Source organism: Megalops cyprinoides, chromosome 6 (genome assembly GCF_013368585.1).
Source record: "Megalops cyprinoides isolate fMegCyp1 chromosome 6, fMegCyp1.pri, whole genome shotgun sequence".
Lineage (NCBI taxonomy): Eukaryota > Metazoa > Chordata > Actinopteri > Elopiformes > Megalopidae > Megalops > Megalops cyprinoides.
Genome location: NC_050588.1, coordinates 10,112,245 through 10,135,861, shown reverse-complemented (window position 1 = coordinate 10,135,861; position 23,617 = coordinate 10,112,245). Strand labels below are relative to the sequence as shown.

At 45.2% G+C, this 23,617-nt stretch overlaps 1 protein-coding gene across 1 annotated transcript in view; it reads left to right on the top strand.

Annotated features, from left to right (window-relative positions):
• Positions 1-22,843, top strand: part of LOC118779110 (sodium-dependent neutral amino acid transporter SLC6A17-like) — a 32,233-nt gene extending 9,390 nt beyond the window's left edge. The window contains exons 3-12 of the mRNA XM_036531005.1: positions 5,309-5,466; positions 8,721-8,847; positions 11,715-11,896; positions 13,478-13,588; positions 14,392-14,633; positions 15,455-15,647; positions 16,489-16,681; positions 17,311-17,470; positions 18,208-18,370; positions 18,764-22,843. Of these exons, the coding sequence (XP_036386898.1) occupies positions 5,309-5,466; positions 8,721-8,847; positions 11,715-11,896; positions 13,478-13,588; positions 14,392-14,633; positions 15,455-15,647; positions 16,489-16,681; positions 17,311-17,470; positions 18,208-18,370; positions 18,764-19,135 (1,901 nt within the window). The 3' untranslated portion in view covers positions 19,136-22,843. The remainder of the gene's footprint in view (positions 1-5,308; positions 5,467-8,720; positions 8,848-11,714; positions 11,897-13,477; positions 13,589-14,391; positions 14,634-15,454; positions 15,648-16,488; positions 16,682-17,310; positions 17,471-18,207; positions 18,371-18,763) is intronic.
• The last annotated feature ends 774 nt before the right edge of the window (positions 22,844-23,617 follow it).

The window sequence follows — 23,617 nt, the reverse complement described above, 5'->3', positions numbered from 1 at the left end:
CTGATACTGAAATGCTTTTTCCCTTCGGTAACGTGTAAAAAAAAATTAATACTGCTGTAATGGTCATTTACTCTGGGTGAGTCATGCAATACTTCCTGTGTTTAATGGATTGTAGCACAGCAATTCACCTTCTCAGTCTATTCTAGCAATTGTCTCAGGGGCATCTTCTATCCATGTGAAAGGTAACCGTGATTACCGTGGTAAAATCAGAGAGAGTAATTACACCATTCCAGAGGTGTTTGCCCCATCACCCCAGATATTTCTCTGGACCGTAATTGCTTTGGTGTGTTTCCACATGTTGGGGGAATTAAACCGAATAATCAGCAATTTTGCACGACCAGGAGAGCAGCCATCTTTCAACCGCTAATTTGGCTAGTGTCGGCCGATTGCAGGGGCGGAAGGACGCGGGGGGGTTGTTGGGGGTGGATTAATGGGAGCGGCGGTCCTGGCGGTTATCTCTCCTCAGCCTTCTCCTCATGTCTGCAGCCACCGCGCTGCGTATCGGTGCTTGTCCCGGGGCGCCCCGGGCCCAGCGCAGATTGATCGCATTCGGCTACAGGAACACCGTGTTTGTCAATTCACCGGGCGTGCTGGCTGGAGACCAGAGAGAGACGCTGCCTCCCTTTCTGTTCTCCACTCTCAAGGCCTGGTCTATTTATAGCAGGCCACATAAAGTTGGATAGAAAAGTGTGCTATCCAATTCAGTGATGTGCTCAACTCAGCAGTACACACACACACACACACACACACACACACACACACACACACACACATACACACACACAAAAGATTTCCTCAGTCTCTGGGTGCTCACACTCTGAATACAAGCAAACAATCAAAGGTGACCCTTTTGTCATTTGAGAATTACGCAACCAGGGGATTTAAAAGAAAAGTGTGACCTCTGTGGCGATTGGTTAACGCAGAGTCATTGACATTGTAGTCATGACTTTGAGTCCCTGGGATAATGGGTGTCCGGGTGAGGTCACAGAGGGTCGTGAGCTGGCGGCATGGCATTGGCGTATACAGAGACATGTAGATGAGTCAGTTACAGTGAACACCATTGCTATGTTTATTGAAGACAGTATCCCGTAGGCATCCTAATAACCCTTTCACGCTGATGATTAAAAAATTTACTGAAAGTAAATTTCACGACAGAGCACCACTGTTCATAAATGCTTTTCCTAGTTTTGTATTTGCTGTCTGCTCTTCCCACAGTATTTAAGATGTATGTTGTCCCCCTCTTTCTCTCTCCTGCCGCATACTTATTTTTTCACATCCCTGTCTTTCAGTGACATGCTCTGCAGAGTTGTCTGTAGCAGTGAGTTGAGTTTCGGTCAGTCCCAGTCCTGAAATTTTGTCACTCTGATTTGCGCCAGCAGCTCCCAGGGCTCAGTATTAACATGCCAGAGATGGGATGACTCACCGTTTTGACTTTGAATACTGAGGCGTCGTGATTGAAAGCCCTCCCTGGAGCTCGAGGTTTTATAACCAGGGGGAGAGAGCCAAAGATGCCTACAGCACATAAAATGTAACTACACCGTCCTAGAGTTTCATATGCATTTATGTACGGTGCGTATATATATTCCCTGCACATTTATTCATTTATTCATAACCCTAATTAACTAGGAGCAAAAACATGACATGACAGAAATGGGGAAAAGGATATACTGGATCACTTACTCTGCTCAACTCAAAAAAGGTATATAACATTGTACAGAACAAAGTCATATTGTTTTAAAAATGATGAATTTTATTTCATAAAACAAGAAAGTCACATTTATTCACACCCTTGTATGCTTTATTTTTTACTTTTGGCATGGATTACACCAAATAGCCAGTTTCCATAGTATTTTTTAAGGTTCTGCCCCTTCCAGAGGGTGACTCTCGATCATTCAGTGCAATCACAATATCTAGGTTCTTCAGATCCTCTGTTTTTCATTTGTGAACTGCTTTTTTGAGACAGAGCCACAAATGTTAGACTGAGGTCTTGAGATTCAGATGGTAGTAGTTAAAACATTTGTTAAGCTGAATTAACTATTTTTTTTATATTTTTAGATGGATGGATTTAGATGGATAGTTTGGATTATTATTATCTAGGAATGGCCATTCTAGACCTGCTTGACTGAGGGAGCTAGGTTTTTGGCCAAAATGACCTTGCGCATTTTGGAATTCATGACTTCTCTGTCTTAACAAGGGCTCCAGCATACTGTATATATATGCAAAACATAATGGAGCACCCTCATATCTGGGAAAGCTATATGATAACAAATACCAAATATAACACTAAGGAGCATGTCCACAAAGCTCAGTTTTTTCCCCGACCATAAGACACATTTCCTGCTGTCATTCTGATGTAGGCTAAGAAATTCAAATCCCTTTTTTTTGCGGTTTGCCTGCAGAAAGGGCTTCTGCTGTAGCAACCCGGCCAAGAAAGCCCCATTCATGCAGCCGGCGTCAAGTGGTACTTTCTGACACTCTGTATCCTGGAGATGCCAGTTTCATAAGGAGATCTCCAACTGTTCATTTTCCATGTAGGATTTCCTCCCAAACCATTTGTCTCACAGCCTGTGGTGGCGAGGTGCACCTGCAAGCTCTTCCTGCCAGTGTTGTCACTCAGTACCAGTAGGCTTACATCTCTGAAAAATGGTCACTGCAGTGGAAAGCGGTGGATTCAGCTTTTTGTGGACTGTTTTATAGCCACCTCAGGGGCGACTTTATGAAGCAGCCAAGGAACAACTGCTGTAAGCTTATGTTTTTGTTCTGTTAGAAAAGTGATTTTACTTTATCTCAGCACATTTGAACAGCAGCGTCTGAAGGTAACAAGACATTTACCCGTTCCACCATGGGAAGTGAAAAATAACCAGACAAAAGGAAAAAAACTAGCATTCCAAGTCACTCTTAATGATCCTTTGCCTAAATTAGCATTTGTTACTTTCTGGATAATGACCTCATAATTTCAGAGGCATAAGAGAGAAGTACATTTTTAATCAGTGCTGCTTGGTAAGAACAGCTGCGTATCTGTTACTGCTGTGGAGTTCATAGTACTATTGCCACTGACATTAGCTGGTTCAGTCTTATTAGACTGTAGTGAGATCAGAGGATGGTAAATGTCACAAAATTTACTTCAGCTTACCAATGGGAGGCATACAATTCAGGTTATCCTATGACCTTGGGATTTTATAATTTCAGTTTTTAATGAACTTTGATAGGTTACTTATGCATTCAGTAGTTAATTATAATGCAAATATAACCTGTACAGACAGGTTAGTTAGTTAGTATCTCATAAACAAACAGGAGATGACCACCTCCCCCAAAATAGGGATGAAATAGGTGTGTGCAGCGTCTGACACTCGTTGCTGCTGGTTGTATAGTATAAGATAGAAACTACTAGAGGGTTATTCATTTGGGAAAGACTATGCGCTGAATGACAGGAAATCGAAAGAATTGCAGAGGCATGACAAAAATAAACAAATAAATGTGCTGTTAATTTAAAACGTTTTGCCGTTAGCTGTGACCCTCATTGCTGGCACTGGTCCCTAGGCAGGGAGGAAGTAATTCAGCATGGACTCCACATGATGCCCAGATTGGAAGTGTAATCAGGGATTTTAAAAACTCCAATCTGAAATATCCGGCTGTCAACTCTCCTCTGGCTCCACCAGCCCTTGGGTCTGTTGTTGGTTGCCTGTGTGTCTGTGTGTGTGTGTGTGTGTGTGTGTGTGTGTGTGTTTGTATGTGTGAGTCACATGTCGAAATTGATGCCATGCTGTTTCTAAACCCACTCCCTGTCTTCATCACTGACTCAAGGAGCCGCTGGTTCTCCTTGACAACCAAACGTGATCCATTTCCGTCACCTCCCTCCCCCTATCTCCCCGACTATCCCCCCCTCCATGGTTTCTCAAACGAGCAACCTGCAATTAGTTTTAATTAGAGGCCTGGCAAGAAAAAGCTGAGGAAAGCCAGACTGCACAACTCCTTGGAGACATGGTTTTTACGCCCTTTTGGCCATCGGTAAAAACAGGTGTATGACCCCCCTTTCACCAACTCTGTCAGTGTCCAGTCTTATTTAACATCATGAAATTGTGAGAGCAATGAGAAAGGGACATACACTATGGCAAACTGTCACTTTCCCCTTCCGCCCATTCCAAACAATAGGAGGCTTGCAAGAAGGAAGGCGGAGATGGTCTGAGCTGGTTTGTACCGGCTCTGTTACCACGGAGCTGCTCTGATTTTCTGGGTGACCGTGACTCGGAGCACGTATCTGATCAACAGAGAGGCCAGCCGCCAGGCGGGCAGGCTGGCAGGCTATGTGTCAATGCAGAGCGGCGTATGAGGGAAATCTAAATAGGTTGAGTTGCGAGCATCGGACTCATCACCAGGGGGTTATATGTTTCAATCCTGGGGAGATGCTTTTTTCCCCATTGTTTTCATCCAAAACTGAAAAAAAATTAGGCTACAGATAATACTGTAAAAACTTAAATGACATGACTGCACACTAGGATGAGTGAGTGCAGACCATCTGCCGCATGGCATGACGAATGGTGTGATATAGTGGACGGGTGATGTGGTGTATCGGATGAGTGGGACTGATTAAAATTAGGTAGCACATGTTCGTTATTCCCTTGAGCAATTACAGTAAATCTTTAGCTGTATAATACGTGAATTTTTTGCAACTGTATGTATGGTCACACTGTGAAAAAGGCAACCGCTGCCGTAAAGACCCCAAAAGCACTGCTTGTTCTCTGCTAACAGCAAGAACCTGTCACTTTCAATGTTGTGACACGATGCGTGCTTGACAAGAAATGATTTTGAGGCAGTTTGTTGGCCAGGGAGTTACAGCATGAGCTTTTAACAAAGAGTGGAGTTGGGTGACACATCTATATATGTCTAGCCACAAACAACACCCCAAAAAACTCACTGATATTCATTGGTGTCCTGAAGCATATGCCAATCAACTTGTAGGGCAAGAGGGATTGTTCTTGTCTCTGATGCTGATAAAACAACCAGAAGGCTGAGGTAACTTTAAAAAAAGGTTATGAAGGTATTTTCAATATGAATTTCATCTTTTTTCAATAGTGCAAATGAAAAAGAAAGAAATCAGATAGAAGTCCAAGTTATTCAGTCGTTCAGCAGTCAGGCATGAAACTAATCCAGTCAGCATGTTAAACACTGATAAAATGGCACCATGAACAGAAAACAGACACCCTGCAGGTGGTGCGCATTATTGTTGCCATCTGTGGTGACGGCACTTGATTTTTTTGTGTCCTGTGTAATGAGGCCCTCCCTTACCATTTCTCTCCCCCCGCCAAAGGAGCCTACCTGGTCCCGTACTTCATCCTCCTCCTCATCATCGGCATCCCGCTCTTCTTCCTGGAGCTGGCGGCGGGCCAGAAGATCCGGCGCGGGAGCATCGGGGTGTGGAACTACGTGTGCCCTCAGCTGGGTGGCATCGGGGTGTCCAGCTTGATGGTGAGTGGGTAGGAGTGGCCAGCTAAACCCTTCCCCCCAACTATTTTGTGATGTCACAGTAAGTGTCGTTTGTCTTCAAGCCCAGGGCCATTGTTAAGAATGCTATACTTAGTCCACACTATATGCTGTACTTAATGCTGTCACATCATATCTTCAACCATGGGCAAAGTAAGTGGGCTGGATCACGACAGGAACAGAATTCATCCCACTCCTGCTATTTATGCTTTAACATGGCACTCTACCAAGGGGACACTATGGCTCACTATGCGCCTTTCTCCTCCAAGCACGTCATGGATATTCTGTAAGGCACGGCGTCCTCTTTTCCCGGGCAGCGCCGCCGCACAGGCAGTAGGTGACAGGTCAGGCCTGGCTTGCCACACAGAGCAGCACAGAAAACACTAAGCAGAGCCCAGATAAAGATCAGAGCACTCCAGTGGATATCGGCCGGGTCGAATTCACAATTTATCAGCTTGGGCTCGGGCCAAGCGGTGCCTCCGAGCGGGACGAGAGAGAAAATCTCAATTCCAGTGTATCTGTGTTGATTTATGAAGGCCTGGGCCTCCGTGAAAACAGGCCCTCCCTTCCTCCCCCCCTGCTGTGATACAGTGGTGTGTGCTTTCCTTACTTACAGTAACAGAGCAGCCACACACATTCAATCTGTATTCAGTTAATAGCTGTTATTACCCCTCCCAGATCCAGGTTAAATTCCACTCCATTAACTCGGTATTAATTGGCTTCTCGGCCTGTGTAAATAAAGGCCGCTGCATGGCACTCTCTGGACCATGCAAGCGAGGTGTACGTGTTTCTCTAAATGGGAGTAATGAAATGGAAATAGAAATGAGGAGCTTGTAGCCCACAGCTATGGAATGATTAAAATGGCCACCTTGAGCACCTCTGCGGTGACTCACGACCGCAGGTCACATGGCCCAGGCATCAGCTAACCAAACACGCTATTGTTGACATTTGACCGACTTCAATTAGGCGAATCGATCAGCGGGGCTCAGGGGGCGGAGACGCGCGGAGGTGACCGGGTCAGGCCCCCGCATCGATCGCGCGTAACCGCGGAGCCGTTTCCCCCCGCCGACCGGATCCTGTGCTCGGGGGCCCCGCCGGCACGGCCGGGCCCATCCATCTGCGCCGGCGCGTCTAAAAATAAACCCTCCATTAGCTTCCCGGCGTGAAGCCTGAGCGACGCTGACATGTTGAGGAAGCGCCGCCCTCCGAACTCCCCCCACCCCCGATGTCTCACATCCGTTTTCCATTTTGTGCATCACGCCTGAAAGGGTTGGATCTGTTGGGACCACCCTCTCCCTGCTCCCCCCCCCCCCTCCTCCCCAAGCTCCCAATAGATGACTTCCTTCCTTGGGAGGTGAGGTGTCTGAGTCGAAAGATGGCAAGCGGGTCCCGCAGTGGCCCCAGCACCTATGGGGCGGGGCCCTGTCTCTGGGGATCCTGTCATGCCTGTAAGTGGAAGTGTGGCGTGTAGGGGCCGTAGTAAGAGGCCCTCTCCCCGATAGAGTCGGCTCCTCGCTGGAGCGGAACGTAAGCGAATGTGGCACGGAGAAGGCGGCCGGCTATAAATACCTCTTAAAAGATGGCCACAGAGGCCTCTGAGAGAAGGTGCCTCAATAATTCATGGACGTCCCGACTCTGTGCAGCTTTGATTCGACGCTTACCAACACCGCAGCTCTGAACAGCCACAGAAAAGAGGTCCTTCTACACAAAAGAAGCTTTTTTACCGAAAGGTCTGCTGTATTGGGAAAATGGCATCCTTTTCTCTCGCGCTCCCTCTTTACAATGCATGCGGTCACACACACAACCGCATGTGGACGTCTACATTGATGCCTAGGTTTATTTGTATTGGTGTCACATCTGTCCATATCTCTCAGATAGGTCAACCAAACATCAAAGCAAGGTGACACATGCAGAGAGCAATCTGTGCAGCCGATGTGGTTTAGGAAATGCGATTTATAGGGAGGTTTGAGGAAGGGGAGATTTTTATCAGTGTAGTGTAAAATATGGAATCAAAAACATAGGGAATACATATTTTTAATTCATGTCAAAATGTATGACCTTCAGCACAAATGATACCTGTTGTGGTTTTTACTGTAGGAGTTGTATGCATGTTTTGTGGCATGTATGAGGGTTGCTCAGAAAGCAGCACATATTTTCAAAAATCCACAGAGAATTATCAAACTTGCAGAAGCTGAAGGGGATGATGTACAAAAATAATGTGCATGTATCCATTTAAACCTATTGGCTCTAGGTGTAGGTTTCATTTTTATTCAATGCAGTTTAGCTAAGAAAAACTCAGCCTTAGTACTTTGCAATACACTGTACCTTCTAAGCATTGTATTACACATGCATGTTCAGTAAGTGGCTACTATTGGCACGTTTATGAATGTACACTGTATAATTTGGCATGGTCTATAAGTACTTTAAATATGACATTTTCACATTTTTGCATGAGCCTGCTTAATGGAAATCCTAATGAGGCTTCTGGGTGAGTGCCTCAGTCATGGCTGGCCAACTCTGACGCAGTGGTTACACAATAAAAATGTCAGAATTGTAATATCTGATTCACTTATTATACTGAATACTATGAAATGTTTTATTATCCATTATTATCCATCCATTTATTCATTGATATGTGAAATTAGATCTATCTTGCTATGAAGGGGGAGGTGACAGTTATTTTGCCAAACTTACTGCAGCTCCCCTGAGATGACAGGGATAACCTCCTTTCTCAAAAGCATCCTCATATATGAATATGAATAACATATTTCACTGGACCCAACAGTATAATTTTTAAGTTTAGCAGTAATCCAGTCTGTAATGTGTGGGTTTTTTTTCTGTCACACTCACTTTAGGGACCAGGCATTAAACTGTGTAGTTTGACCAGTCCTAGCCTATGTCCTTACTCTTAGGAGTAAACATAAACCAGGAAGAGAGGGGCTGGAAATGGGTGTTACCTTTAGTGACCATGGTGCTGCTCCCTCTTATGAAAGGGTCAGTGATCCATTCTCCTCATTGATGAGAATTTGGGCACATCTGTTGTCTGAATGTCCACCAACCGACGTTGTGTCAAAGGTAACAATTGATTACTGAAATGATGCTCATTTCTCAAAAGAAACCACTCCTGGAATTCTGGCTCAGCTCTGAGGTGTTTCTCTGAGGTGAAAAATGGACCCTACTAATTCTGAGCTGAGGAGGGGGGTTACAGTCTGACCGACCTGCGCCTCTTTCTGCTGCAGGTTTGTGGCTTTGTGGGCCTCTACTACAATGTCATTATCGGCTGGAGCATCTTCTACTTCTTCCAGTCCTTCCAGTACCCCCTGCCCTGGAGTGAGTGCCCAATAAGGAAGAATGGAACACAAGCCAGTAAGTATGTGTGAGGATGTGTGTGTGCCTCAGTGTGTGTGTGTGTGTGTGTGCCTCTGTGTGTGAATGAATGTGTGTATGTGTGTGCGCGCACGTGTGAGTGTGTGAGAGAGAGAATGTGTGCGTGTGTGTGTGTGAATGTGTGTGTGTTTGTGTGAATGTTTGTGTGTGTGTATGTGTGTGTGTGTGTGTGTGAGAGAGGGAGAATGTGTGTGTGTGTTGCATGTTTATTAGATAAAGCCACAGAAGTATATATGGCTCAAGACTGATAAATTTCTGAAAAGCTTTCAAAAGCTGGATTTTCTCATTGTGTACCGAAGTCTTGCATATTAATACACTGTAAGATATGATATAATGATCAAAATATAAGGATAATACATTTCATTTAATGTCCATATATAGGCCATGTATTACAAATGAATTGTTTCCTATTTGATATATATATATAACAGTTTGTGGATATGATATATTGTAAATGCAACATTTAACCAATGTTTAGCAGCCAGATCCCTGACTTGATCCATGACATATTCATTTAGTATGGACTGTTTCTGATGCACATAACTGTTTTCATTTAAACACACATATTCATGAATCTTACATGATAACATTTCCATCCATAGAATAATGACAATATTCCGGTCACTCATCTGCTCAGTATCTATTGAATAAGCACTCTTACCAAATATATACAAGTGGATAAGCAGATTACTTTCCCTCCAGAAGGAGTTCCCTGATGATTCAAACTGCGTTGAGCTGCAGTTAGGCCCACAGGGTGTTCAGTTGCATTTGCAATCATGATAAAGCAATCTGAGACCTTTAAAACAATCAGCGCTGCCTTGTATGAATCAGCGTTTCTGTGACTCTCAGCCTGGGTGGTAAGCGGCCCTAACGCCTGAGCCCAAAACATAATCATCGGGATCTTGTAGGTCGAAGTTCATTTCAGCTCATAGTGAAAGTGAGCAGTCTCAACAGTAGCTGTGAACACAGAGCTTTCGGCTTCCCAGCCTTCTCTGTGGGTTACTCAGGCTGGTGGTCATGGCTATCCACAGTGGCCTCTTCTTGGTAAAGGAGATACCCTCCCTGCGTTTTTGAGGCAGATGACAAACCCAATGTGTGCAGTCTACCTGGGATTGGAGCACAGGTTCTGACCCTACATGACTTTCATGATAACCACCCTCATGCAGCTGACAGAGGGGCAGATAGACCAGGACGGGGTTCATTGTCTCGAAAATCAGACCACAGGCTCTGCCCCTTGTGTTGAGGCAGAGGTGGCACGGTGGCACAGTGTGCTGAACACTGCCATCTACCTGTCAACAGGTCAAAGTGCAAGTAAATACATTTCAATGTATTTTGAATCGCAAGCACATCAATGACAGAATGAGTGTTTGATGAACAGCTGCATAAATGGTTAATAAGCCATAAACGTACCATTTTATTGGGTCATATTTAATGGCAGGCAACAGTACAGAACCACATCCAGTGGAAAATTGCTCGTCCTTAGGGCAAAGGTAGACGTAGGAGTGAAATAATTACTATGAGCACACTCTCACTGCCTCAGCAGTTTTTACAGAACAAAAAAAAAATGTTTCCATGACAGAGGTCTTTGTTTGCTTTCCATGTTACACTGAAAAACCTGCCTACAAAAAGATATGCAGTGAGTGGCATTACACAATTGAAACAAGTTACCATATTTGCTGAAATCCAACAACTACACATATAAAAGAGGCAGAAAACAGTAGCTGCCATATAACGTTATGAATTCATTATAAATCATTTAACTATATATAGCTTTTTGAAAAGCATAAAAATCTACTTCATTAAGTAACCTTTATTTGAAAGCCCACTCAATACTAATGCAAGTGTTTTTGTTGTTGTTGTTGTTCATGATTACGGTATCCATTTTGTAATTTACTGAAAGAGCACTGAAAAAGACCTGAACAGATCCATTTGTCTAAAATCACTAAATGAAAAGTGGGCGTGTGAAGGTTATCACTTCAGACCCTGTGTATATACATGTGAGACTGAACATTTTCAGTGCTCAGTCCTACATTTAATATGGAATATGGAATAATGTGTCTAACCCACCTGTTTGCAGAATGTCAAACCACCTATTATTTGCCTCGGTAATGTGCTGGTTACATTTTAATCATCCATGCTCACACACTCATGTGTTCAGAGATTATGTATTTTATCCCAGAAAAGAAGAGTCCATTGTGATAACTGGCCAGCTGCTTTTGGGCCAAGAAATGTCAACAAGCAAGGCTGATGCATTTATCAGCGACAGATGTAGAAAAAACTGTTTGGACTTCATTTTGTTGTAGCTCAAACTATGATAATATCAAATAGTGAAGTATGACTGTATTTGATCTGTAACAAACACTGTAACCGACTGATTAACCCACTGCCACGGAGCAATATTCTGGCACAGTAAACATTTATTGAAGTTACAAATGAATATTTGAAAGGAGAATTTTCATATGAACCTTTCACAATTCAAAGTCCCATCTACAAGTATAAAAATCTCACCTCCCACTTGCTTTTCACATCACCTGTTTATGGCATCCCTCCTCCACTCCACCTGCCCCCTTTCTGTTTTTATTTTTGATGTCCAATGGAGGATTTGCGTCAGCCAGTGGCCAGATGTGATCTCTTCATAGTACTCCAAGCCAAATATTAGAACCTCAATACCAATGCTTGCATCTTAATTGTATGAAAAGTCACATCTACTGAATGAATATTAAAAAGGTTCATCTGCACAATTCAGTCCTTTAAGAGTGTATGTTTGGGATATTTCTCATGCCATAAATGCACTCTTGCTGACCCCCGCCTCACTCCTTACTTTCTCCGCCCCTTCCCGCTCGCAGTCGTGGAGCCAGAATGTGACAAAAGCTCGGCCACCACCTACTTCTGGTACCGCGAGACGCTCAACATCACCAGCACCATCGCCGACAGCGGCGGCCTCAACCTCAGGATGACCCTGTCCCTGCTGGCCGCCTGGTTCATCGTCTGCCTGGCCGTCATTAAGGGCATCCAGTCCTCCGGCAAGGTGAGGGCCAATCAAACGCGGGCTGTCCGGCCAGACGCAAGCAGGCAGTGAGGAAAACACGGCTGGTTATGCTGTCAGAATGACTCTGCTTGATGGGCTAATCACCCTGCAATAGTCTATGCTGGTGGTGTAATGGTTTACTGCCCGCTGACTGGGCCGTGCAACACAGGGGGCTACTAACCATGCACCAGGCAGCCGGTCTGAAAGGGGATGAGAGGTGACTGAGGGGGTGTTGTGGATATCTTTGTTGGTCATGGACAAGATGATGATCAGCAGTAAATTACAAGACATACTGTCGGACTACAGATACTCTTTATTTTGAACAGACGGTCAGCTCTGTGTGTCTCACATCATAAGCAATGCCATTGTTGAAGCTATAATTGTACTGATTTAGTGGCCTGTTATGACCAGTCTCGAAGTGGGTGTGGTTGTCCTGTAGATTACAGGCCACACCAAGGTTTTCATATGCTCATTGTTAAGGGCTATTCAGAGTGCGGCGATGTCTGGTGGTTGCAACCAGCAATGAACAAAAATAATCGTCAGTCGGAGGAATATCTGGTTTATACTTCGCGCAACTGATTCCTTATTACAGCTGCATTAATCACTGTGACTGTTGCTCAAAGAGGATATTTGTTTAGGCGTATTTTTGTTGCACCAAGCATCAATTGCAGGACTCTAAATAGCCCTTTATGCTCTTCTGATATACTAATATGAAAGTCTGTGAGATGCTGACATTTATCCAAACAAAGGAGCCTTCTGCCCATCACAGGTCAAAACACAGCTGCAGTCCTTTGATTTTTGCACAGACCTCATTGCATATCAGAACCACATCGTCCAGGCCTGACACAATATTTTTGTGTAGTCTGTTTTCAGATGGTAAGATCTTGGTGTGGCTTCACAGAAAACATAAGCCATCCTTTGAAAAGTTATTCAAAGCATACTTAAGTTGACAGTTGACATTTGTGTCTAATTGGGGCTTGCAATTCAGTTGAAATTTTCCGGACACTAATAATTAGCACTTGAAAGTGAAGCTAATATCAGCGGACAGTGACCAGGAGCCCACAGCGGTGGAACAAATTGGCTCGGTTCCTCTGGGGAGAAGGTGGGTATGTCAGCGGGGTCCCCTCGTCCACCGAGCACCTACTGTACTGTGGCGCACTGTGGAACTCGTGGTGTGAAAAATAGCCTTTGGCTGCGGGCGAGCGTACGGGCAGATTGCGCTCATCTCGCCTCAGCGCCCCTGCACGACTGCAGACGCGGTGGTGCTGATGGGTCTGAGCTTGTCGGGTCCTTAAAGGGAGAAAACCCAGAAAAAAATAAGATGTATTTAGAAGAAGTAAGAAGTATTTAGCTGAAAACACCACACACAATGGCAATGGCCTTTTATGATTTATGGGGGACTTGTGATTCATTTTTATGCTTGAGCTTTTTAAATGCTTGGTACACCTTCCCTTAGGATATGTTTTCACAGAGAGCGGTGGTAGGTGCCCTTTAACAGGTGGCTTTTTTTGAGAGAGCTCAGAGGGTGGCCGTGCTAACGTCCTTGTGTGTGTCTGCCCCGCCCCCCTCTTACCTTAAAAGGTGATGTACTTCAGCTCCCTCTTCCCCTACGTGGTCCTCTTCTGCTTCCTGGTGAGAGGGCTGCTGCTGAGAGGGTCCGTGGACGGCATCGCTCACATGTTCACCCCCAAGGTGAGACGAGCCAATCACATCACAGCATCACACCTTCCATACCTGTCCATAGGATGTTGCTCTGTCGCAGTTTGGAGCACAGTAGTGTTTTTTTCTGACTGTAATGATGCAATTTAAAACACTCTTTTTATGCATATGCCAACTTAACAGACTAGTGTATTTCACCTGTTGGTAGTCTTTGAATACTATCAGAATGTCAGTATTCATTCCCTGCTTGTAAGTATGGATGTTTGTTTGGAAGATTGCATGTTCGCAGTTTTATCTTCACATATAGCCGTTCTCAGTGGTGTATTTCATATGCAATAGGACAGGGTGAAAGTATGGCTGTCTCCCTCTAGTGGCTGTTTGTGGATAAACACTCCCAGACATTTACATTTCTCAACAGTGAGACCTATAAAATAGTCGCATGAAGGAGACAAATGTAAGTCACCACTGCAATCAAATATTCATTTCTTCAAACCCATTACAACCAGATTATGCACAGATATTCATTACTTACTAGTAGCTAACATAAAATTATAAAATTTGTCTTTTAATCCTGAAACTTATAGATGCCTATGACCTAAACAAAAATACACATACAGTTGACCATGAATTATCTGCCAATAGATTCAATTTCCCTTGTGGTCAGATGTCAGGTCAAAGTTCTGGTTCTTGGGGGTTGCAGTCTGTATGGTTCTAGAACTCTAACTAACTCTAAAAAATCTCTCATGGACTGAGACCTATGCACATGCCTGTCATAAGATAAAAGTGACCCTGTGACTTTGTGACTCCCATCTCCCCCTGCGCCCTCCCCACCTCAGCTGGAGAAGATGCTGGAGCCGCAAGTGTGGCGTGAGGCCGCCACGCAGGTGTTCTTCGCCCTGGGCCTGGGCTTCGGCGGCGTCATCGCCTTCTCCAGCTACAACAAGCTGGACAACAACTGCCACTTCGACGCCGTGCTGGTCTCCATCATCAACTTCATCACGTCCGTGCTGGCCACCTTGGTCGTGTTCGCCGTGCTCGGCTTCAAGGCCAACATCATGAACGAGAAGTGTGTCATCGAGTGAGTCCCGCCCATCACAGGAGCCACCTAGGCTAACGCTTTGACCTCTGGTGACCCATGAGCACTGGAATCCTGAGTTGAGAGGGTTTAGTGCTCTGGTCTATAGACTGACATAAGTGCCGTACACAAAAATTTACCAGAGTACAGTGCAAGGGCATTAACCCAGGTTTACCCCTGTGTTCAGTCCACATTTCCATCACAGAAACAGCTATACTTGTATACCTGTTTATTCCTTACATGTTCTTAAGCTCACATGTTTACTGCGCCAGTAGTCAGACACAAATATAAATGTGGGTTTAATCAATTAGTCACTCACACTTTTCCACTGTATCAACATTACACAACAGGGCCTCTAAGCTTAGATGTTTTGCATGACACATTTATATTGCATTACATTGCATTATTGCCATTTAACAGACACTCTTATCCAGAGCGACTTACATCAGTTACAGGTTTATATAAAGTTATCCAAACAGTTGGATATTTACTAAATTGTGGGTTAACTACTTTGCCCAAGGGTATAGCAGCAGTGCCCTCATGGGGAATTAAGCTGGCAACCTTTTGATTACAAGTCCTGCTCCTTAACCACTATGCTACACTGCGGCCCCGATGTGTGACTGGGTATTTACTAAACAAGCCCAGGTAAAATATTCATGTAGGTTGCAAAGGCAGTGGACTGCACCCTTCTGGTCTGGTCACCTATTCACAAATCCTTGCCATTTAATATAAATAAATATAAAATATATCAAGTATAATATAATTTAACTCATATTCTGCTGTACCACTTAATCCATTTGGACTGTGTCACCCCCTGCCTGTAGGAATGCAGAGAAGATCCTGGGGTACCTGAACTCCAACGAGCTGAGCCACGACCTCATCCCGCCACATGTCAACTTCTCCCACCTGACCAGCTCTGACTATGCTGAGATGTACGGCGTGATCAAGACGGTGCGGGAGGGCAGCTTCGCCAAGCTGGGCCTGGAGCCCTGCCTGTTGGAGGATGAGCTCAACAAGGTGGGTCCGCACAGTTGCAGGGGCCTGGCCCGGGTCAGTGCAAGGCTCGTGCTGTTGAGGCAACTGGAGAGTTATGCTGACCTGTAGAAGCTTATGTTTCCCTAGCTACCGTTTGAGAGAGTTGTCATTTTTGTATGTACTGCTGTGCTCTGTGAAAAAGTGGAAAGGCCGTGTTCCAGCAGTAGAGAACAGATTACCACTGTTTGACCCTGGCTCGGCGCTATGGGAGTGCTTAGGGGTGCATTGCACCCCCAGATGGACGTCAGTGCACCCCCAGTTGTCTCCTTATATCCTGATGTCTATATAGTATTTATGACTTTTTGTACACCCCTGGGGATTGCAATTGCGCCCCTCTGTATTTTCTCCTGCTGCCAAGCCTGGTTTGACCATTCACAGTGTTGAAGCCTGTGCTGAAAAGAGGTGTTCAGCTGTGTGCTACTTGTGTCAGATTATATTCAATAACTTACATTGCAAATATTACCCTGTCTGTTCTGAAATGACTGCTCTGTGGAAGCCCTGGCAGGGCTCACCCCATTTGCACGGCTCTCACATACATTGTAAGCCAAGGCTGCTCAACCCCGGTTCCGGAGGGCTTTTGCTCAGGTCCAGCACATACCCACCTGATCCAGCCCGTTATTGTCTTGATTTGATTGGTTCAGCTTTGTTTCCCCAGTTCAGAGGGTTTGAACACAGCAGGAAATCCTACTGGATATAGGCCCCCTAAGGGACTGGAGTTGAGAAGCCATGCTGGAAGCCACCCCCACAGCTGGGTATTTGTGGGATAGTCCCGGTGCCTCATGTCCTCACCCCCCCACTCCCTTTCTCTCTCTCGGCAATGCAGGCGGTGCAGGGGACGGGCCTGGCCTTCATCGCCTTCACAGAGGCCATGACGCACTTCCCGGCCTCACCCTTCTGGTCCGTCATGTTCTTCTTCATGCTCATCAACCTGGGCCTGGGCAGCATGATCGGCACCATGGAGGGCATCACCACGCCCATCGTCGACACCTTTAAGGTGCGCAAGGAGCTCTTCACAGGTGAGGCCACCCGCTGACTCCGGCCGACCCCCGAACACGGGCAGGTACCGTTCGCTCCGCTTCCCCCGAGATTGAGCGAAGATGACTTCCGCAGAGGAAGAGCACAGATTTCCTCCTACACCGTTCAAATGTTGTGCAGCATCGGTGCAAAAGTGCTCCCAAGATTGTTTGATGACAAAATAAAACCCAGGGAACGTGTTTCCATGGATAAACATTTATAAAACTTGTATAAAACTGCCTTGTGACTCTATGTGCAGTCAGTGCGTCCAACCAAGCACTTTCCTAGGGGCTTACAGAATTTTTCCAGAAATTATCTTAAATTAGATGTTAAACGTAAAGGCAAACCATTAAAGGTAAACTACTTATAAAGAATAAGATTAACTGTAGGAATAACTATCCTGTGTTGTTTGCAGGTCAGTGGTTTGATTAGTGCTCAAGAATCTTTTATGATATATCAGATCAATCCTTTGACTCTTGCTAGAGTATCTTGTGATAGCTTGAGTATCTTGTGATAGTGGCCTGTGTTTGGTAATGCGTAAAAATGTGTCCATTTTGCCTTGATGGATCTCCCCCAGTAGAATCCATCCAGAGGGACTTACTCTCCTTTGCTCTTTTCCCTCCTGTGTCAGTGTGCTGCTGCATTGTGGCCTTCCTCTGTGGCCTGCTGTTCGTGCAGCGGTCGGGGAACTACTTCGTCACCATGTTCGACGACTACTCTGCCGGCCTGCCCCTCACCATCGTGGTCATCCTGGAGAACGTCTCAGTGTCCTGGATCTACGGCACCAAGAGGTACAGTGTGACGTCAGGGAGGCAAGGGCCTCCACCTGGACAGGTGGCACAGAACTAATGACCTTCACATCTCCAGTCTACGTTTGTGAGACTCTGCTGTTCTCACCTGTAAAGTCCTTGAGGGGATGGTGGAACTCCTTGGATGTCATTGCTTCAGAAGGACCTGACAAAAATACGGAGTACACTGAGTATCCAGGGAAATAGCTTTATTGCCACTGTCACCACCACCAACAATCACCACACAGCCAAAAGAAATGTACAACTGTTAGACACCAGTGATGGTTTAGTGTGCTAGCTTTTATAGGTTTTGTGTGAGTGTGTGAGTGTGTGTGTGTGTGTGTGTGTGTGTGTGTGTAGTTCGTTTTAATGGACACATGCATATTCCAGCCACAGTGGTCTCCCACAATCCTCCCGAGAACATGGAGGTATGTGTGCAACTGAAGGTGTGTCAAGGGGGCTTTGCAGGACCCCCCTTTCCTATTGGGGAGAATCTGTTTACCTGTGCTTGAATGACAGTTCACCACGCCAATCGAGATCAGAGGGGTCTTGACAGTGTGTGGGGGCTCAGTGGGGAGCTAGCTGAGTGAAGGGACGTGAGCAAGTCTAGGCATGGCCCTATGGCCTTCTCAACCGTCCACTAAAAACAATCCGCATTCATTGGGTATGATGTGACGCGTGTCTAATGTAGCCAGTATGCCTTATCTGCCATTTTCTCCCTTGTTGTGTCTGTGTTTCAGGTTCATGCAGGACCTGGAGGACATGCTGGGCTTCCGGCCCTACCGCTTTTACTACTTCATGTGGAAGTACGTCTCCCCGCTCTGTCTAATCGTGCTCATCGCTGCCACCATCATAGAGATGGCCATCAGCCCACCGGGATACAACGCCTGGGTGCAGGACCTGGTCAGTGCCCCATTACTGTTTCAAGCAGCTGATGCATCTGTGTCTGAAATCCAGTCTGTGTTGGTCGCATTTACAACACCTCTCAGATAAAGCACGTGCTTTAAAGCTTTTAAAGCACTCTGAAACCCCACCTCCAAGCTTTGCACCACCCAGTCCCACTAGATCCTTTGTATATGAACTTCCCCTCCCCTCAACAGCTTTATCCAGCCAGTAGCCCCTGAACGATAGCCTCTATCCCGGCAGCATTATGACCTGTGCAGATCCATTGACATTTATGTCATATGGATGGCCTATCTGAGTCTTTGTGCCTGCGATCAGCCTATCCGGAAACTGCACTATCAGTGAATCAGGTCCAGGTCCTCACTTCTCCCCTCCTCTCTGTGTCCCCTCCAGGCTATGGAGCGCTTCCAGAGCTATCCGCCCTGGGCACTGGCCATGTGCTTCGCCCTGATCATCGTGGCCATGCTGCCGCTGCCCGTGGTCTTCATCGCCCGCCGGTTCAACCTGATCTCCGACGGCTCCAACAAGCTGTCCGTCTCCTACAAGAAGAGCTGCATGATGAAGGACATGTCCAACTTGGAGGACCAGGACGAGACGCGCTTCATCCTGGGCAAGAACCCCAGCGAGACGCCCTCTCCCATGCCCACCCACCGCTCCTACCTGGGCCCCGGGACCACCTCCCCGCTGGAGATGACCAGCGCCGCCCCAAACAGCCGCTACGGGACCGGTTATCTGATGGCCACCACGCCTGAGTCAGAGCTATGATCCCCGCCCCTCCCCTCCCCCCCCAGCGAGCTCCGCCAGGCCCCGTCGCACCCCTTACAGAAAGCAGCACCAGGGGGCGCCGCAGCGTTCCTCACACCTTAACCCCGTCCCATACGCCGAAGGGCCTGCCGCTGTCGCGGGACGCCCGGCTCTACTTTAGCCTCTGAATTTTAATGTAGCCCTTTCTCAGTCTCCCTTTTTCTATTGTGAAGGTGAGCGAGAGTACCCATGCCCTGCCTGCAAGCTTTACAGACATCCAAATCACGTAGTCTGTGCATGTCATTCGTCAAATGGCTCAAGCCCTCGATTTTGCCAGCAAACCAGATTCCTAACAATTAATCTGAGAGGAACTGCTTTCCCAGGGTAGTTGTAAGACACTGGGAGAGGCATTACCAGTGAGAGCAGGCATGCAGGCAGGGGGTTGGTGGGTGCCTAAACGTCCCCACAGGACTCTTTTCCTGTGCACTGCAAGGTTAGTATGGGTTAAGGTGTCCGAAACACTGCAACACTCTGTGACGCCCCAGAGGATGCGCTATGCAGTACTTTTTTGTTTGTTTGTTTGTTTGTGAGCGCAGTTTCGGAAGCAGGAGAACCCCAGAAGGGGAGGAGTGAAGGAAGAAAGAACTTCTGACTACTTTTTAATTTTCCTGAAAAAAGGTGTAAAATATGGTAGATAAGTAAGTAGTTAACTAGGACATATATAGTGGGAGAGTCAATGTAACATTTTACACAAACAGACAACTCTGTTTCTTTGTTTGCTTAACAGATAGCTTTATACAGTTTCTTTTACACCACTGAATATTCACTGAAACAGTGCAGTGCTCAGGGGTAACGCTGCAGGTGCTCAGGGGTAACGCTGCAGGTCCTCAGTCAGAATTCAAATCTGCACCTGGCAAGTTTCACATCCAGTGTTCAAGCTATGCTGCCATCTGGTGGAGATTTTGTTAAACTTACTTATGCTGTTCTGACCTCCTGAGGTTTTGGCTTTAAAAAAATTACATGTGGGCCCCAATTCCAATAGTCTAAATATTCCAGACAGTTTCTGTTATACCGGTAAATACACATTAGAACCAGGTGACAATACAGTACTCATACAGGCTAGTATTAATAGCCGGTGAAAGCAACTGAAAGAAGACATTGGTGCTTTCTGGAAATGAACTGAGGCACTGAGAGTTGCCATTTTAATGGAATAAAAGCTGTTGCACACCGGGCTGACCTGGTGAACTGATCTGTGAACTGGCCACATTCAATGAGTGAAAAAATTCTGTTTGAATTAGAGTTGTAAATGTCATGTAGATATTAGTGGATGTAAACCAGGACTATACATTTCAAATCTGGTAAATGCAATTTTTACCAGTTTCTCACACTGAAGATCAAACCCATCAGTTTGAAGAGGTTGTAAAAAACCACTGTACCAATAGGATTCATTACCCAAACTTCTTTATCCCTTCATAGTTGACCTGTTGATCTCCCACTATATATCCTGTGAATTTGACCAATATTGCAGTTTTGCATTGTGTAGGCGTCATATTCCACAATATTATGTATTCTATATCTGTACAAATGTGTGTGTGGGAGAGGTGGACTTAGGCCATTTCTCCCATTTCGTTTCTGTCAAAGCTGTGGTGATGTGCATTTGCACCTGGTGCCATAGAGAATTTCCAGTACTGGCGCCTCCCCCATAGGAAAATTACTAGGTCTTACTGTAGGTAGTGTAGCACCTCCACATTCCGCGCTATGTAAGATGTCAACTCGTGTCCACTATGTTTAAAAAAAGCAGGTACCGACCCAGGTCCGCCTCCGCAGAAGTCCATTCTGTTCGGTGAAGGAGGAGGGAGGCGCGGCCCGTTGGGCCGCTGTTCGTTGAGCTCGTGAAGCAGTGATTCATGAAGCATTAGAGGAAGGGCATTGTGCAATAACGCCAGCGGGCCGTGACATTCGCCAGCCGCGAGGTGCGTCGGCTCCGCTCCTTGCTGTGCTTTTAAAGCCTGAAAAATAACAGATCAGTGTTTGGAAAAGACGGAAGGGGTCCTCCCCAGGGCGTCGGTGTGAAAACGGTGGTAAAACGGTGGATCCAAAAAGTCTCCACGGATGAGATGAGATGTAAGGTCCCAGGCTGTTGCTCTTCATGAATCGCAGGGCCATTTGCTGGGTTAAGCAGAACATCTCCTGAAGCCTCAACTGCGGAGTTATTCAATCCTGTTCCTGGAGGGCAATAATAATTGTCGGCTTTAACCAACAATTAGGCAATCCAGCCTCCCTGAGTACCTTTGAATGTTAGTGGTTTAAACACAAGGAGAAAAAAAAATGCTGAGCTAGGGTAATCTAGGACTGGAGTTGTGAAACCCTGCACAATGGCTTCTCCAATTACAAGGCAGAATAATAATGACAGCACAAAATGTATGTTCAGTCTAGGGAAAATAGTAGAGACAGAATCACCAAAACCCAAAAGTATGCTTTCCTCAGATCAGGAGTTCAATCAGTTCTTGTGTGTGGAGCTATACTTTTTCCATTATGAATTGTCACAAAGGTGAAATGAAATGTGAGTGTGTTCAAAAGGACCAAATGTAAAATGTTTAAAACATCACAGAGAGGGAAATAAAAATTACCACTAGATGTCACTATTTATCAATAATGTGGTAAATGCTATGCTCTCAAACATACTTGGTCACATTTATAAAAATGACCAATAAGCCATAATGGCATAACAAGAAAACAAATACTTTCATATATTTAGTGATGATCTTATTTAATTTTATTTATTGATTCTGCTTTACTCGTTGATTGTCGTATGGGATGTATCTGGAAAACGTCCTGACTCGTGTTGAGAATCACTGCTCTTCTTGAATGACTGCTTTGGATTTTCTGCAACCACTCCCCCTGCCCCCCTTCCTCTGCCCCACACCCCAGTTAATGCTTAAAGTGACACAGGACACATTTTTCGTGAAGCACAGTTTCATATAGGTGCCTAAGTATCCGATTCATCTCTGTTGATCTAAGCCCAATGTTGTATAATGCTCTGTAAAAGCTTATTATAGTGTTGTGACAGTAGTTCCATTATTGATTGGTTAGGCATAACCAGTTTGTGCACTTTATTGTAGGCGGGGGCACTGGAGTTGTGTCACTTTCATTTTAAGCACAGATTAAAAATCAAGTCCGAGCCTGTCTCACCATTATCACATTTTGTCCCCACAAGCTCTTGACCTTAATATAACTGACATATTACGATCATGCTTCTACTTGTATCAATGTTATTTCCATTTCTTCTGTGTGTTTTCCCCTTTCTGGCTGTGTTAATGCACATGTGGAGCACACAGTTCTGTACAAGCACAGGGCAAGCACAATATCACATGACAGCACACAAAGTATTGGACCGCAGTCACTTTAGGAAGTTGCTGCATTACAATAATCAGGAACTCTTAATATTAGGTAATCAATTTCATGATGTAATTACATTGCAAATACCATATAGCTAAAGCACAGGTTATTTGTATGATTCCAGTCCTAACCACAGACTTAAACTTTAGATCTTCATCTGTGACCCAGAATTCAACATTTTAACTTTACCCCAACCCTAAACCTGTCACCAAATTCTAAAAGGTATCTGATGATTTTCACTTGCATGACAGATGAACAGTATTGACCTATTTAAATGTGGTGTAATTAGATTGATGAATTGGTTGCTTAATTTTGGTACCCAAGAGTAAATTAGATGATGTCCCATCATGTACTGTGCTAACATTCCTAATCATTTCAGACAATCGAGAGGAACCAGGAAGATTGTGACATTTCCCATGGTCCATTACTGCCCATGAAAACACAATCGACACTGTACCTCCGCCTGTATCTTCCCTTTGCCTCCTCATATCTCAGACTTGTGTGGTGCATCTCACTCACAGAAACCGTCACTGAAGCAATCGCGGCAAAACTCCAGGGCCTCTCTTTCGTTAGTTCAAAAAGTATTGCTATTAAGATTTTTAAAAATCCATTTTAGTTGACCTTATTTTTTTTGAAAACAATTGTTTATTTATTTTTTTATTGTGATGCTAGAAGCCATGGTATTACTGAGGAAATCAACTACTATATTTGTATTATTGTATATTTAAACTGTATATGTCATTGTAAATTCTGTTAAAAGTAACAATGAAAACTATTTAACAGTGATGAGGCAAATATTTTCATCCTATGTGCTGTATATAAATATATCATTGTACATTTCAAAATATTTATAATTTTTGTAGTCAGCGTGCCCTTATCTCTTATTGTGGGTGGGTGGGTGGGTGGGGTAGCGGGGGGAGTTGACAGATTTGTGTATTGTGTTTTTGGGGCAGGGTCAGTGTGTGTGTTTTGTGTGTTCCTTATTTAGTGTTGTCCATGTAATGACTTACTGGTGACTTTGAACCACCTGTACAAGCAATCTATGTTTCTGTTCCCTCCTCTGCTCCCTAAAGGGACATTCCTATAGCCTACATGAATGCACTG